The sequence below is a fragment of the Candoia aspera genome, chromosome 2, assembly GCF_035149785.1.
Source record: "Candoia aspera isolate rCanAsp1 chromosome 2, rCanAsp1.hap2, whole genome shotgun sequence".
NCBI lineage: Eukaryota > Metazoa > Chordata > Lepidosauria > Squamata > Boidae > Candoia > Candoia aspera.
Window position 1 is genome coordinate 73,955,683 of NC_086154.1, and position 17,641 is coordinate 73,973,323.

The window sequence follows — 17,641 nt, forward strand, 5'->3', positions numbered from 1 at the left end:
TGAACTTCAATCTCAAGTTATGCACTATGATACATACTTCTGATCCAAGGCTAGTAGTACCCAAGAATCGTATTAGCATTAGCCGAGGGGAAGTGAAGGGGATGAGAAACATGCATAACACATTTCAAGAGACCTGCTAGATCAAGTGAACGATCCATTCAGTTCAGCATTTTGTGTTACACAGCAGCGAAGTAGGCACATTTAGGAAGGTTCACAAATATGGACAAGAGGATAGCAGCGCTCTCTGTTGCCTGCAATTTGAGAAAACATACACATCCCAAAGACTAAGGTCATAAATAACCTAACCTTCTATGAGTTTGGCCAATTCATCTAACTGCAGTTGAGAAATAACCATATTTGCAATTCCTGCTTTTTCCCTTTATCCTAAATTATGGAAGATAAATATTAATGAAAACACAAAGTATTTCAGAATTAAATAAAAAGATAAGCAAAGGCAAAACATTAACAAAATGTAAGCTATTGCTAGTGTGTAGAGGAATTTGCAGAAGTTTGCTGTATTACTCTGTTGCAGCAAGAATACTCTGAAGGCTTTAGCATCTTAAAGACAATGGATTACCATTGTCTTATACACGCTGGAATTATATAGTCTTATACACGCTGGCATTTTGCCAAAATGCAAGGATGAGATATGGGAGTCACTGGATTCACCTCCATCCACCTGCCTTTGGGTTGAGTGGTGTCATAAACTGGAGTTTACAGTAAGAAAGCACCTTTCCCTGTAAAATTCCTGTTCTTTAACTTCAATTTTTCCAAGCAAGAAGAAACAAAGACTGCAAAGCTTCATTTGCAAATTTCCCAGGTGGCAAGCTATTGCTCCCTGTAATTTGTAGACCTCCATATCCAGATGAACCATTTTATCCTAATACCCATATTCTGATGAACCATCATCTCTCAATGCATGCAGAATGCACTTCATGCTGGTTTAACAATGGATATTTGAAAATAGACGAGGAGATGAGGCTGGGTGGGGAGGCCCTCCACCTCTGAACTATTTGGTTGGCTGGATTAGGCCTACAGCCAGGGATTCCATCTTTAGGTTCTAGCCAAATAGCATTGCATCCTTCGTCCAGCCATGGTAATTACTTTTAGACCGTCACAAAATAGGTAAGGTACAGTCTTGTATATATAACTTGGCACCATTCAACTGCAAACGTCGTGGCTGATGGGCATGTTTGAGCTAGCACATTGGAAAAATGCAACAAAAACACAGCAATGGGGATTCAGATGCTAACTTTATAGTTCTGGGCCCCCTAAAGATGAATGAAGAAAGTCTTTACAAGCTAACCTGAAGAAGCACACTAAGGGTATGGACCAGAGGAGATAGGACAACACTGACAAAGATTATTTTTTTGAATACGGATTTTCCAGGAAAATATGGAAGGAGACACAAAGCTCGTGATTTCATCCTCAAGACGTCTGTTTGCATGGCAGCATTCTGGAATCCAGTCAGATTTCCTTCCCTCTCCGCAGAACACTCCTAGGCTCACTGTCGAGGCCTTCTGGGCCCGAACTATTCGCCGCCCTTTCCGGCTCCTCCTGCTGTTTTTCAGCCTCCAAGTACAAAGACCCGGGGACTTTAAAGGGAAGAAAGAGGGGGTGAAAATGGTGCCTCTCCGGTGCCTTTGTAACCAGGCGATTGGTTGGCTGCAGAGGACGGGCGTGGGGAGGGGTTATTTAATCTGATGTCACAAGCCTACAAGTGGGGGAACGAGTTATTTATAGAGGCGGAGAGCAGCTGCGCGGACGCTCGGTGAGTGGCGAGGCGGAGGGCGCACAGGGGCGGCCTTCGGAGGTGGGGGGCGACTCCGGCGGGAGAAATCGAGCCTTTCCCGGCGAGCGGCGGCGTTGGCGTTGATTTAACCGCCTCTTATCTTCCGGGTATTGTTTTAGCACCCCACTTGAGTGGTTTATTCGTCGCCCTTCGCATCCTCCTTGATCGTGCCCGGGCGAAAAGCAGAAAAGGGGAAAACGAGAGAAAACGATGGATCCGTGTCACACCGAGGAGACTGGCCCAGAAATCCCCGGCCTTGGTGAGCGGGCGCCGCTGAGCGGCGGCGGGTGGGACGGAGGGAAGAATCTGCGGCCTAGCGACGGTTGAGGCCGTTGCTGCGGGTTTTCGTGCGTTGGCGCAGATTGGGGAGGGGGAGGGGCCTCGTTTCAGACGCTTCGGGCCGCTGTAAGTCTCTCTCGCCCCATCTCCCGGCCGGGGGAAAGAGATTTCCCTTCCCGCGTCGGTGAATTATTGTCCCGCGTGGCCTTGTAAAGAAAGCGCGGGGCGCCCATTCCCACCCCCCAGCTTATCCTGAGCGCTTACTCCTTCCCCTCCCCCGCCCTTTCTTTTGACCACGTCCTGCCTCCGCCATTGTCGTGGGTGTTTCCTCGAGGCGAGCTGCGCTCTCGACAGCCGTTCCGGAGCCCCGGCTGCGGCGAGGAAACAGCTAGGGTTGATCCGGCCTTCCGTTCCCTCCTGGCCTGTTGTAAGAAGAGCGGGATAAAGGATCTCTGGAGTGAGAGGGAATCCTCAAGGGTTGCAGGGTGGAAATCCCTGAAATGGAGGGGAGCGGGACACGTGACCGACGGGAACAACAAAACGGAGCGAGCTGGTATCGCCCTTTGAAGTCCACCCTCGCCGCGCTGCGCAATGTAGCGACCTTTGGTCGAGGTCTGTTTCGAGCGCCCTTCCCATGTATCGGATCGCCCGAAGGAACGGAAGTTTCTACTGTTCCCCGAACTGCCATTACTATAATGGGTCCTGTAATAGTATTGATGGCTTAGACGGGCTTAGAGGATAAGAACATAAGAACATAAGCAGTATCCTGCTGGATCGGAACCCTGGCCCATCTAGGCCAACAGTCTCTTCTTACGGTGGCCAATCAACTGCATAAGGAAGTCCACTAGTCTCCCAGCAGATGGCCTTCTGAGGCAGTCACACTGCCATCAAGGCTGAAAGCTTGCCGTGGAAAACTGGTGGTCCTTGTGTAGCTTGCTGTGGAAATCTTCCTGGAAGTCCTGGTGTAGGAAAACCTATAAATTAATCTCATGAAGGAGTCCTTTATTTTAAAGCTCTTCAGTAGGAAGCTCATTTAAATGGAGTGATTGTTTACAGTAATCAGCATCTATCAAATCCAAATGAGAACTACTTCAAATGCTAATTAATTCTACTGCCTTTACTATTTCAATAGTCCATAAAGTATTTTTTTGCTTGTAAGAACTATGAAGTGGAGTTTCTGTTTATGGAAACTTTCAGCAGATTAAGTTAAATTAGTCTTAAGGATCAAGAATGCTGTAGTGGAGGCTTAAAAATATTATCCTTCATCTACCTGAAGAATAGCTATGCTAGCCTCTTACAGCTTAATTAGTGCAGTTGAGCTGCCATAATCAGCTATACGAATCACTGATAAGTTAGGATTTTAACTTTGGTTCTTTATATAACCCACAGGAGCCTGGTTCATATATAACATTAAGCTATAATGGACTGGTTCAGATACTGTAAATCAACAATAAACCACAATTCTGTTACTGGTGAACCATTCTATGAATTTACTGTATTTGTCATATGCTTTAATGATATACTGGATTAATACAGCTTTTTCCTCTGAGAAATCATGTTCCTCAGCATTGCCCATCAAGTAATGGACAACATGAAGGTAGAACTAATATGGCTGACTGCATAATTGTGACATTAGTTTCAGAGCAAATATTCTGTCAATTGGCCCTAAATGAAACTGGTGAAGAGGTTCTGCTTAACAAATCTTTACTGAAATTAAAGTACACATAAAGCAGTAATACAGTTGGACTTGTTCACTGAAAATATTGTATAGCAGTTTCCCCTTTGCATGTCCAAATCCATTATCAATGTGAATTCTTTGTTCACATTAAGATAAATAATGATTTTCCTAGTGTCCTCACAGAACAATATCTTCATTTCTTAAGCAGTCAAAAAAGCCTTGACCTGTGAAAACAAAGATACTGGATCCAAGATGTTGAGCTTATTAATGGGAATAGTAAAGTTAGAACTGGGTGTGTGTGTACTCTTTAACCAGTTGAAGATTAGTTTGGCTATTTGCCAGATGAGTGAGTCTATCCAAAGAATGTCCCCTGTCCTCATTAATATGTAAACTGGTGCTCATACATTTTAGTAAAAATGCTTCTGTTTTGTTTTTGTGCTACACCTACAAGAGAAATGGAAACTAGTATTCTTCAGTTTCATACACCTACAAGAGAAATGGAAACTAGTGTTCTTCATTAAAATACTGATTCAAGGGAATCAATATTTTAGTATATTGATTCCCTTGTGTGTTTGCAATAAAAGCTTAAGTTTGTTAACACATCTCTGTATATGTAAAAACTTATAGGAGAGATACAATGAGTTGGCAGACTGGTTCCCTTCAGACACTTTGGACCTATAAGAATTAGCCAACACTGTAAATTGCATGGAATTCATAGGCATTGGCCTCCAAAACATCTGCTTATTGTTGGTCAAGAACATAGATATTTATTTAAAAGTTTCCATTAAGTGGAAGTGGTTGGAACTGTACTGATAAGAAAATTTGGAATATGATTAGAATATGGAGCAGATTATAAACAGAATAATCTGTTAAACATAATAGTGCCTTTAAAATGAAAAGGATAGTGTGCCTTAAGAGATCTGGAGTTTCTCTAGCTCCAAAATGTAAAGTGATTTAATACAGTGATTTGTATATCATGCTGCTCCAAAATGAGGTATATTTTAACAGCATGATATATAAATCCATCCCAAGAATAGATACATAATACAAAATTACGAAACAAGTCCCTAGTAGTTAAGTCTAAAAATGAAAGAGTAAATTGAGAAATAATATTTACTTGTTCTAGTAAGCTTGTTCTGTTTCATCATTTCTGAAATCTTCATTAACATCTAAAACCAAAATGGGTATGTCTTTCAGGTTATCAGAATTCATTCTGCAAAAGAGAATTAAGTTGTACTTCACTTGGAGATACAATTAATTTTGTTCAATAGTAATTAGGATTGCACTGTCTTTGATGAGTATGTTAGTGCATTTTTCATTTCTTGAGTGCAGTAGCACTTCTGTCAGTTTCATAATATTGGAAACTTGCTCAGAATTTTTTAAGTGAAAGGTCTTACTACGTATTATTCACATTCTTTATAAATATTTATGGAATTCGTAGTTTGCAAAAACTTACATTCCAAAAATTAGGGGATATAAATATTTCTTCTGTATGCATTTTTCTTTTTCTCTTAAAACTATCATAGCCTTGAAGAGTTTTGCATACGCTGAACTCTGAAGCTTGATTAAAATTCAACCAGAAGTTGCTAAGATCTGCTGTTGTAAACAACTGCATCTGTTCTTGAATCTCTTAAAGATGCATGAGTATGTAAGCATTTATGGCACTGTAGTATAACATTTATATTCCTTAGAAAGTGGCATTAAGGAGATCTAAGCTGAACACACAATATTCAAGTAGGTGATTGCATTCTTCTCTTAAGAATTAAAAAAAGTCTAAGCAAGACATACATACTTCATTGTCCTCTCACAAAGCCAGATTTTATGTTTATAGTGAAGGTTTTCCAGATACTCCAACTGAATTCCTTGTTCTTCTCTCCCTCTGATGTAACCTCTCCATGCACTTCTGTATTTTAAAAATACAAATAGAACAGAAAATAGACTAAATGGCTGTTTTGCAAAGTGCTTTCAAGTGCACCTAATTAGTTTCTCTACATTTTACATCTTTCTACCTATGTAGAGCCTAATATAAAGCATGTACGTTTGAAAATAGGCCCCAATTAAATTCTGGGTGAATTTGCTTAAATGTAGATTTAGGACTGCAGCCTTAATATTTAATTAATCAGACTGATCAGTGAATGGATTGCAGATTCTTGGCATTTAATGTATCTACTAAAGATAATATGAGTATCAAATGAGGCTAAGTCCTGAAATTTCCATTTTAATAGCAATATTTTATTTTAATGGTTAACATCAACGTCAGAATCTTTTAACAGTTGAGTCTCCATTGTTGTTTCCTGGCAACAGTGTATGCTGATGTGGAATCTTTACATCAGAATGATCAAAAGACTTGAGGTCTAGGTTTAGACTTGTCAGGACTTCAATTGCTCTAAGTAAGTAGTAATCAATTTTGTTCATGAATCCCTAAAATTAAGATATCACTATAAGCATGTATCAATTGAGTTAAGAAAATGTGTTCCTTGGCAAGGTGATTTACTGATAGGTCATTTGGGACTCTGTATGAAGGTCAAAAACCTTAGATACAGTCTCAAATCCATACAGGTTATCACCAAATTATAATTTAATGTGGTAGAAAGGGGAAACAATTACTTGACTAGGAAGTAGCAAATATATTTTAAATTACATTTTTATCCTGCCCCCACCCTATAAATAACAAGTGACTGTTCCTTAAACCAGAAGATGGTTATAATCTATATACAGTACAGGGGGATACAGTGCATGGTGAAATCAAAACTTGCTCAATGATTTTGTCTTGTGGTTAATCCAGTTTGGGAAGTGGCTGCATCTAGATACAGAGAATAATATATGCTCCTAACTTTATGCCTGAATGGGACCTCTTCCAGTGTATTTATTCTATTCTGTATATAACTTTGAAAGATCCATCTTTAAGAGTTATGGGGAGGAGGTTTGAAAATTTTAGTCTGCTTAAATTTTCAGTTGTCATCAGATTGTAGGCTAAATTATGGATGTAAGCTCATTTTGAGATCAGTATTATACTTAAAATCATAACCAGTTTGGGGTGGGCAGAAGGAAACATACCTCAGGAGTTGTGTGGAGGTAGATATCATCTTATTCTAGGTTGGACTCCAAACTGGTTCAACAGCTAGGCATGCCAATCCTGATAAATTGCTCACTCCGTTTCAGTGATGTCTCCTGATTCAAATGAGTTGGAAGCAAACACACCTACATTTATAATACAATAGATACAAGTATATATTATATTAAAGCATACTTTTGAGATTTTTCCTATGTCAAGTAAATGATGCAGTAATTCTGCTCAAGATCATGCTTGCTGAACCCAATGTCTTCCAGATGGATTGGACTTCATCCCAGTATTATCTAGTAAAATTATTTCTGGCATAGGATTGACAGTTCCTCCTTTTAATTGAACTGTGGATAATTTTATAATTTTGTTTGCTGTTAATAAAAAGAAAGCAGGTATTCTTACCTGTCACTGTAGACTGATCTCTCAAAAAACTGCAGTGGGTGTTCTGCTTCATGTAATTTAGCAGAAACTGGTTTTAATTGTGCTTTGACTGAAGTGTAAATCTGAAATGTGTAAGCTCATCTTGTAGGCTTGTTGTACAACATCTGAAGTAGATTTCCCCCATTCTTCTGGGATGTTGAAAGCTCCTAATTAATATAAAAATCTGTCATAAACATCACTTTCAATTTTTTAAGGTGCTACCTAAGCACTCTAATTGTGCTTAGTGATTTTGTTTTATCTACAGAACTGGGCAATTCATGTATGTCAATGTCTAATCCTGAAATAATTCATGTTGGTTTGGATTTTAAGAACTGATCATCTGTCCCATTCCCTCACTGCAGTCAAAACTTACTTGATACTCATCTTCAGATGTTTGGATGTTGCACCACTCAGCAATTGGTCCAGGAATTATTTCCCACTCCTCACTATAATTTTTTAGTAAATAGACAAATGTACATTTCCTTGCAGCTGTGAAAAAAAAAGTTGACATTTACATTTGGCTATAAAGGTGACAGGATCATCTGCTACATGACTATCTTTTAAAAATCTGACTCTTGTAAATTTCTGAGATAGAAATTAAAATCAGCAATGAGGATTGGCAGTTTCCAAGAGGTTAATACTGTAATTGCATTGTAACTTGTGTGGAAGATAGGGTGGAAAACATGACAAGAAGGCAGTTTACTGATCCATTAGATTTTAAAAGTAATGCCTATCCTTGCAGTTGGTGAGGCAGGTGGCAAAAGTATGGGCAGTTATAAAAAAGTTTATAGCTATGTGCTTGAAAACTTTTCCTTTTTTTTTTTTTTATTAAGTAAATTTGTGACCTGTTGATTGGAAATAATAAAAAACTGGAAAGTCCACCAAATCAGAATGAGCTTAGCGCTTGCATGTTTCATTTTGGTCGTGGGAAAGCAGGGAAGAATTGTGATGCTCGGTCTTAACAGATCAATGAGTCTGGCGCTCAAGAAGAAATATTTATTAAGACCTCGTGCTGCATTATTATACGAAATCATTTACAGGATTAGCTAAATAGATGTGTTGCTCTTTGGCCTAGCTAATAGTAACCGGATGGCGCTAAGGTACTTACCGATATTCCCTTCAATTGAGACTTTTTTTCAAGCGTTTCTGAAAGTTGCAGTTCAGTGAGTTAGGATTGAGGCAGAGTCGTTTGGCAGGATGATACATAATCAGGTCTTTGTCTGCTGAGCGGAACCGCAATGAGTTTCTCCCGCGCAGGGCCGCAACTGGGGGGGGCAAGCGGGGCATGTGCCCCGGGCGCCGCGCTGGGGGGCGCCAAAATGGGCGCGGGATCCATGCTTGCCCCGGATGACACAGACGCTAGTTGCGGCCCTGCTCCCGTGCCTTCACCTTCAAGAATCCCGCGTCTACTCGGCCAATGTATAACGGTGAGGCCAACCCCTCCTCTTTTGTCTCAGCTAACGAAGACACTGCCTTCTGTTCCCGCTTTCTGACGTCTACCCCTCACCGGATCTTAGATGCAGATTTGAGTAAATTTGAAGTCGCCGCCCATTTTCTCGAAGGCGCATTTGTATGGAGCCGCCATTTTCCCCTTCTGTATTGGTTTCCAGGACATTTTATCTAGAGGATAAAAAGTCAAATTAGTTTTGCATATACGGGTAAAAAAGTACTCTGCATTTTGAGCGCAGTGTTGGTGGTACCTGAAAGGTCTAAAATTTATTAGCGCATAAGCTTTCATGGTTCCGTTCGTGTGACTGATTGGCCTAAATGTGTTGAAACCTGCTTTAAACCTAGGGTATAATAGCTAGATGTAGCTGGGAGTAAAGATCGTGGATGTGGGTGTTTGTTGATTGAGCAGCGGAGAGTACAAAAGTGTGGCGTCTAAGCTTGAAACTCTGGTGGGCTTTGTCCTCAGAGCTGCGCGAATGTTTTCCCTGTTTGGCTGGCTCCACGCGCTGGGAACGATGATGATTGCAGGAGCGAATATGTGCTGTAATAATGTGAAGGAAACTGTAGCTTAAGTATGGGAAACTTTATTTCGAATTAAATTACATTCAGTAGGTCCTGCCTTAAGTAAAATGAAGTTCAGATTTGTAGGGTGGGGTGGTGCTTAAAGACGGAGGGGGAGGGAAGAAACCGAATCTTCAGGACGCATGCGCACTGTGGGAGTCCATGTACGCGCGTGCGTTTTGGGCTCCATTTTCAGCCACGCCGCGGCCGATAGAAGAAGGTGAGCTTGCTTTTAGTTTAGCATTTCTTGGTCGCAGACGAGTTCGAAGGACTTCAGAATTTGGGGTCCGTCTCCTCAGCCGGTTGTTCTCTTCAGGTTGCTAGCAGCAGTCGAAGCGCGTTTTTTGAGGTGAAGGCGGTACTAGGGCCTGGCCGAGCGGAAACGCATTACCCGTTCGCCGCCATTTCCTAAGAACGCAGCGCGTACCGCTACAGCCGCCCGGTTTTCTGTGCTTGGAGAGGTGAAGTGACTCTTAAAACCGTCTCCAGTGTCCTGGATGAGGATTTCGGTCGCCATGTGTACGTGGGGTAGGCATTTGAAAAGCGGGGGAGGGCAAATGCGAAGTCTGGGGGGGTTATGTGGGCTGGGTTCCCAAATTTCTGCCCCATTCAGTGTGGCGACGTTTTTGTCTGCCCGTAGCAACAGAAGGCGAAACTGAGACTACACTCACTTCTAGCATGATGTTGAACGCAGAAGGAGGTGAGGGTTATGTCGTAAAAGTGCGCGGATTGCCTTGGTCCTGCTCCGCAGATGAGGTGCAAAGATTTTTCTCCGGTAAGTTTTCTCTTTCGTTCCGGTTAAACTATATAATAAAACTTCCCTTATCCCGCAGCAGCTTGAAATTTCAGGGTGCGAATTTATGTGGATTTTTTTTTTTACAGATGCTGTTGTAAAATGCAAAGTAGTATTCCTTTTCCTTTCTGTTTTATATTGCATTACGTTGGGTGAAATCTATTTTAGGGAAGTAGTAGAGTGCAATGGTTCTGAGTATACCTCCCATGGTGAGAAAGGAACTCTTGTCTCAGGATTAAAAAAGGCTTATTAAAGCTTTCTTTAAAATAACTTTTATCAGACATGTTGCTTAAAACTAAGAAAACAGGAATTGCAACTGTTATTGGTGAGAACTATGTAGATTGTATGATCAGTGGGTCATGCCTACTATCTTGTTACTTAGACTCTCCTCTCTACTTTCGATAGTTTCTGTTATGTACACAGCTTGTACTATATACAGTAAGTGGTATTCTTTTTCCTTCCTATTCCAGGATTACTTGAAATGATTTTTAATTTTTGCTTTTTTTTCAAACTTTATGATTTGGGTAGTAACCTTAAGCATTGTTGAATACATTTGACTTTTGTTAGAGGTCTGCTGGTGCATTTAACTCATTCCACTTTTTCTTAGAATGCAAAATATTAAATGGGTCTTCAGGGGTCCGTTTTATCTACACAAGAGAAGGAAGACCAAGTGGAGAAGCATTTGTTGAATTGGAAACAGAAGAAGATGTGAAATTGGCATTGAAGAAAGACAGAGAAACAATGGGACACAGATATGTTGAAGGTTTGGATTAAATTGACATAGTAACCGATCAGTTATATTGGGTGGAATTTAGATGCATGAGTATTTTTTATGTGTATATAAATGTCATCCTGTTCTCCAAATGATTGTCGTGCATTAGCCTTTTTGTGCCAGATTCCAAAATTCATTAATTCTAAGTGCCTCTTGCAGTCTTCAAGTCAAACAACGTTGAAATGGATTGGGTTCTGAAGCATACTGGTCCTAACAGCCCTGATACTGCTAATGATGGTTTTGTACGTCTTAGAGGACTTCCATTTGGTTGTAGCAAGGAAGAAATTGTTCAGTTTTTCTCAGGTATGTGGGGTATAAGTCCTAGCTGTAAGTATGGGTAAAGATTAGAGTTCTAGTGGCTCCGAAATAATGCCAAGCAATATTTAGCAATAAAATAAGCCATGCTTAAAATTGCAATATTGAATGGTTCTTTTAAGTGTTAAAAAAAGACAAAAACATAGCTTGAACTGTATTTAATTTGAAATATTAACTAAAACTTAGTTCTTGTCCAACCTTGCACATTTTGAGGGTTGGCAACACTGAAGTAGATCCTGATAGACTGGAGGGAAAGTTACTGTTTTATTTTTACCACTCTGCTAAACTAAATGTTCTGTGTGCTTGTTGAATTTGATACGAGTCTCTAGAACATGATAATTAAAAGACATAATTCTAAATTGGCTGAAAGAGTGGATGGAAACGTTTTAATGTCCCAACTTTGGATTTTGTTATATTAATCAAAATGTCATAGGCTATTAAAGAGGTTTTCCAGAACTTTTAATCAGGTGAAGTGTTTAACAATGTGGGAGGAGGGGAGAAGGATGGGGAAGTGAGAATAAGATAAAAACATCTAAATATTGGTATTAAATTAGTTTTAGGTTTGAGTTGGTGGTCTTAGCTATGTGCTAAAGATAGTTATTTTGCACAGCTGAGGATTTTGAAATATTTTCTTGACTATATAGACTTGTTTACATTTATCTACTCTAAAATAATATTTTCTCTGACATTAAATATCAATACATAAAATATTTTTTCTATGTTTATAAAAAAGGAGTGGTTTCATGTTTTGCAATGTCTTTATAATTGTTCTATAAACTTGAGTTATAAATAGAATGTAGTTCATGTATATATGTAGCAAAAATTAGAGTAAAACAAATATAAAAATAAGCTTTACATCTGAATGTTTTGAATGTACGCAGTAGTCCAACTAATTTTAAATGTATATCTGAAATATGGTGATGAGATCAACTTGCATTAGCTATAGATTTTATTGAAAAATGTCTATCCTAAAGTTCTTAACTACAAACCTTAAATGTTTAAATTTTTGGTTACTTGAAATATGATACAAATCATTGCCATTGTAGAACTGAAATATTTTGCATAGTTGTCTTTGAAATTACTTAGATGTGTTATGATTTATAGAATTATTCTTGCTGTATTTTAATTTTAATTGAAAAATTGAATTTGTTTATAGTAAAAATGGCTTATATATTGCTTTTAGCATGTCCTGCATTAATTTGAGAGTGTTGATATTAAAGCTGCAGAAATGTAGCTCTATGCAAGCAGGATGAGTTAACAATCTCATATTTGATGTATTTATATTGACATGTTTCTGTTATAGAGTTATTAGTACGGTATACTGATTCTTAAATATAAAGTGTGGTATATTTTTAAAGCTATAAGAAAATCATGATTGGGCTCGTGATGTTAATATTACCCCCTACTGGGGTTATTTGTCCTTGGGTTGAAGGGTTGGAAATCGTGCCAAATGGGATAACATTGCCGGTGGACTTCCAGGGGAGGAGTACGGGGGAGGCCTTCGTGCAGTTTGCTTCACAGGAAATAGCTGAAAAGGCTCTAAAGAAACACAAGGAAAGAATAGGGCACAGGTGGGGATGGATGGTTGGTTGGATATGTCGCTCTTCTTATGGTAAACTGTTGTTAAATCCATATTCTCTCTTCTTAAGTGCTCACTTTACAATATATACTTTCATATTCTAACACCTCCTTTGTTTTCATAAATGTTACTTTCTTTTAATTCATGTGCAGACTGGCTGATGTGCTTGTTTTGCTCTTCTCTATATCACATTACCTTAATTCTGATTTAGTTTAAAGTTATTTATGGAAGTTGAGAGATTATGGCTTTACATTTCTTTAAAAGCACCAATTATGCCTCTAGTTCTAAATACACATAGCATTTTATTACCATAAGAAAATGTGATTACTAAACTTGTTCTATACAATGATGTAACATTTTCTTGTGTAATTTTTCACATAAAAGTATTAACTTCCAAAAATGTCACAAAGGGTTTATTCTAAATTTTGTGACTTATTAATCAAAGCATGCATCTTTTGCCTATGCTAATTTGCTATGCAAACGCATAGGGCGGTCTTGTGAGCACATACAGCTTTTTGGAATGTATTGATGGGTTAAAATTCTGGCGGAGGCTAGCTTTTTAACCCTCCTATATATTGCCATATGAGCAAAACATGGGTCCTGTTGAGTGGACATGTTTCCCTCCAGAGCATATTCTGATTATTTAAAGGCCAAGCTAGTTTGCTCTCCTTAACCCTTAAGGTTGGGATAGCTTAATGAACACATACTGAAAATTGATTTTTTAAATTAGCCTTGGATAATTCTTACTAAAAACTCTGGCCTAAATTGCCAGTTCCAAGGCTGTGGTTTTTTTTAAAAAATGTATTGCTCTGTGTAATTTAGTGTGCATGTTTCTAAAAACTCAACTAGTTTTATGTGTATAAACCTCCTAGGTACATTGAAATCTTCAAGAGTAGTAGAGCAGAAGTACGCACTCATTATGATCCTCCTCGCAAGTTAATGGCCATGCAGCGGCCTGGTCCTTATGACCGGCCAGGCGTGGGAAGAGGCTATAACAGCCTTGGTAGAGGCAGCGGTTTTGAAAGAATGAGACGTGGTGCTTATGGTGGAGGTAAGCAAGTACAGTTTTTTTACACTTCCAGTTGCCTACAGTGAATGCAGTATTTGATTCATTTCAATATATTCTGAATTATGGTTTGTAGGCTATGGTGGCTATGATGACTACAATGGATATAATGATGGCTATGGCTTTGGATCTGATAGGTTTGGAAGAGGTAAGTATTCTTGATAAGGGCAGTGAAATAACTTAGCATACATACAAAAGATTTAGAGTGGACTCTCCTTTCTGCAGGAATGTCAGATCACAGATATGGTGATGGATCCTCCACTTTCCAAAGCACAACTGGTCATTGTGTACACATGAGAGGATTACCTTACCGAGCAACAGAGAATGATATTTATAATGTAAGTATATTGTTTTGATGGATTTGTTCCATTAATTGACTGAAGATCAACTGATTCTTAGCGTTGTATGAGCGTTTTTCATGCATTGACGGCTTCTGTGTGATGTTCATTATTTAGTTCTTTTCACCTCTTAATCCGGTAAGAGTACACATTGAAATTGGACCTGATGGCAGAGTCACTGGAGAGGCAGATGTTGAGTTTGCTACTCATGAGGATGCTGTTGCTGCAATGTCCAAAGACAAAGCAAATATGCGTAAGTTGCATGCTTGCTCTCCTATAGAAAGCATTACACTATTCCCATCAATGTTTGATAGTAGAATAAATTACTGCTGTTACTATTTCTTAGTATTGAACACGATCTTTGCAATGAAATAGCTAAAGTTATTTAGTGAGAATTAAATGCTTGTGTGAGCTCAGTGCATTGCTGTCCTTTTTCCACAGAACACCGATATGTAGAACTCTTCTTGAATTCTACAGCTGGAGGAAGTGGTGGTGCATATGGAAGTCAAATGATGGGAGCAATGGGTAGGTGTAAGCAATTCAGTTTCATGTTATGCTGCTGATGTTTTAACAAAACTGGCTGATTTTATGCAGTTCCTGCTTACTCTAAATAACCTAAAACTGAAATTCAACTTTGTCTTAATCACAGTCAAGGAAACGGAAGGGGTAGTTCAAGATTGGAATACTAATACATTGGCAGGTATGTACAACTTTTATGTATACATTCCAACAATTGTTAAATATTGTATGTTCGTATGAATGGTGCTAAGCGTGGTTCTAGGTTGGGGAGTGGTAACAGTAGTGGGGGAATGTTGGTAATGTTGCTATTTTCTTTTTGGATTAAGAATTTGGGATAAAGGATATAATTATATTGGCAACTATTACTATAGTGGACATTCTTTTTAGTAATGTCCTGTTGAATTACTAGATCTTCATTTGAATTTCAGCATGTGTTTTTCAGTACTGCATAGAAATAATAATTTCAGATGCTGAGTTCGCTTATGGAAATTCTTGGTGGTTTCATCTGGTGTAAGGGGTATATGTGTTGCTTTTGTAGCACTTTGTAGAATGGTTTATTTGTTGTGCTTTGCAAGGTTAAGTTAAAGCTTCATATTCTCAACTGCAAAAAGTTTTGTAGATAAGTGAGCTATTAGAACTACAATCAGCTGAGTTTTGCATATTTGTTTCTTACTGATGTAGATAATCAGCATTAGAAGCAATATAATTAGAAGGATTAGTGATAAGAAAGGCTGATTTCCATTTGCAAGTTGTATCCCCTTGTTTTAAGTGCCAAATATACTACTGTTTGTGTTTTACCTGTGCAGGCACCAACTTATGTAGCTCTATATTTCCAAACACCACTTAAGATTTAGCCAGTTCACTTGAGATGAATGTAATTTCTGAAAACAATGTACTGTGTAATCAAAGAACAAAATCACTTTCTGTATGAATTGACCAGCTCACATAACTGAATTCAGAAGGTACAAGAATAAATCATTTGAATACTTGTCTACAAAGATTTTCCCTGACAGTGAAGGGGGAAAAAAAAAGTAGAATTGCTGTAAGAAGACAGAGGGGACACCCCTGTTCCCCCCTATCCTGTGCAGACTCTGTTGTTTGCTTAGGTGGACTGTGGCTAATAACTCTATAAAACACGGTGATAGCCAGGGTCTTAACATGCATATCCTTAACTTGAAAGGAAGCCAATCCAGTTACGGTGGTCCAGCTAACCAGCAGTTGAGTGGGGGTTATGGAGGAGGCTATGGTGGTCAAAGCAGCATGAGCGGATATGGTAAGATGTTTTTATTAATTTTAGAAGGTGTGTGTTGGAATTAGTTAGCCATTTTATGTGAGGATCAACATGCTTCAGCAAACGACTTCAGATATTTTGAGCTTGTCCAAGTATTTGGTTTTAGCTTTAGAAAATCAAAGTCTAAAGGAGCAAGGAAATGGAGTTTCCAGAGAGCCACTGATTGAGCATAGATTTTTTTTTAAATCTGAAAATAGTTTGGCAAATGCCGAGTGATCAAGATTTGGATCCAATCCACATGAAACTAGTTCTGGCATCTCATGGTATGTAATGTGGTCATGTGTATTACTTTGTGTAGTAGAGGGAGGGCATGAAGCTGTTCCAGGATTTGATTCTATGCTTTGCAAAAATCTGGGAAACTGGTTTGCAGTTGGCTTTATAGACATCTTAAACTTACAATGATATAGAAGGAAGTTTGTCTTTTTAATAGTACAGGATTATGCAAGGTGGTATAAGAGGGGAAATGGGAGAGCATGTTGCCTTGGAAGTAGCACTGCACTTTTGTACTAAATTGTGAAATTTGTTATCTGCCTTAGGTAACCAGAGTGCAATGAACAGCAGCTACTACAGCAGTGGCAATCGTGCATCCATGGGGGTGAATGGCATGGCTGGAATGTCTAACATGTCCAACATGAGTGGTGGCTGGGGAATGTAACTTGTCATCTGATTTTTTGGTCAACTTTTTTAAGAAAACAAAAAACTAAGTTTAACAGTTTTGCAATACAAGCTTGTGATTTATGCTTTACTTGTAAGTGAAATCAGGATCATTTTAAAACATTCGGGTTCAGTATTTTTGAATATGCTGAAACATTCATCTAGGGTGTAAGTCCAGTAAAGAAGTTCCTGTTAAACAACTCTCAGCTTTTTTCCAGTTTTTGTTGTAGGAGTGTATTTGAGCAGTAAGCGTATTTAGGTTAAAGCTGTTTCAATTATGTTAAATGTTGCTCTTATACCATATAACACCAAACACTGTTTTCAGTGCATGTTCAGGAACATGCTTTTTGTACAAACAAGTTATAGGAGCTGTGTTGGAAATTCAAGTGAACTTTTGGCATGTTAGTTCTAGTTTTTTTCTTTTAATATCTTGTAAGGCACATTTATGCTTTTTAAGTTAATAGGGAAATGTGAGATGCAATACAGCTACCTTTAGGATTTTGGTCTTGGTGTTCATACAAAATCTGAGGCCTGGGTTTAATCTTTCATTGTGTTGTGATTTACTTTTAGGTGTATTGCGCTAAGTGAAACTTGTTCAAATAAAACTTCCTTTTAAAAACTGGGAACATCTCTTGATTTAAGTGAGCATTATATTTGCTGGCAACAATTCTCACACATACTGCTTTAGCAGTTTTCAATCTGTGGTCCAGCAGATCGAATCAAACCAGGAAAGTATTTTAGCAATTTAGTCATAATCTGAAATGAAACTGCATATAGAAAAGTAAACATTACTAAAACAATCGTAGCATACTGATCGTTGCTAGGAAGTATACTTTGCGTATGAAATGTTCATAGCTCTCCTGCATAGTTTAAAGAAACCAGAGAATGATTACAACTTGTAAAGTGCTATGCAGTTTTTTCCCCACCTAGGGTGGTTTTTTAAATTGACTTTTAACAGTACCAAAATACATCGATAATGTGTTGTTTTAAAGTAAAAACAGTTTTATGAAATGGTGTGACATAGCTCCTTCCGCTTAATGCAATGTTGTGCATTTTCTGTTCAAAAACAAT

The 17,641-nt window shown here is 38.6% G+C and overlaps 1 protein-coding gene across 9 annotated transcripts; it reads left to right on the forward strand.

Annotated features, from left to right (window-relative positions):
* Nucleotides 1-1,673: 1,673 nt before the first annotated feature.
* On the forward strand, nucleotides 1,674-17,196 carry HNRNPH1 (heterogeneous nuclear ribonucleoprotein H1). Of its 9 annotated transcripts, none has more exons than XM_063292238.1 (15): nucleotides 1,674-1,771; nucleotides 1,912-2,051; nucleotides 9,884-10,018; nucleotides 10,644-10,799; nucleotides 10,968-11,111; nucleotides 12,556-12,694; nucleotides 13,575-13,753; nucleotides 13,845-13,916; nucleotides 13,973-14,106; nucleotides 14,224-14,359; nucleotides 14,548-14,631; nucleotides 14,756-14,806; nucleotides 15,806-15,898; nucleotides 16,114-16,179; nucleotides 16,453-17,196. In XM_063292238.1, the coding sequence occupies exons 2-15, from the start codon at nucleotides 2,003-2,005 to the stop codon at nucleotides 16,569-16,571; spliced, it is 1,557 nt and encodes a 518-aa protein (XP_063148308.1). In that variant the 5' UTR covers nucleotides 1,674-1,771; nucleotides 1,912-2,002; the 3' UTR covers nucleotides 16,572-17,196. The 9 variants fall into 9 exon arrangements, with proteins under 9 accessions (XP_063148308.1, XP_063148313.1, XP_063148309.1 ...); XM_063292243.1 differs by having other exon boundaries at nucleotides 13,994-14,106; XM_063292239.1 differs by having other exon boundaries at nucleotides 9,890-10,018.
* The last annotated feature ends 445 nt before the right edge of the window (nucleotides 17,197-17,641 follow it).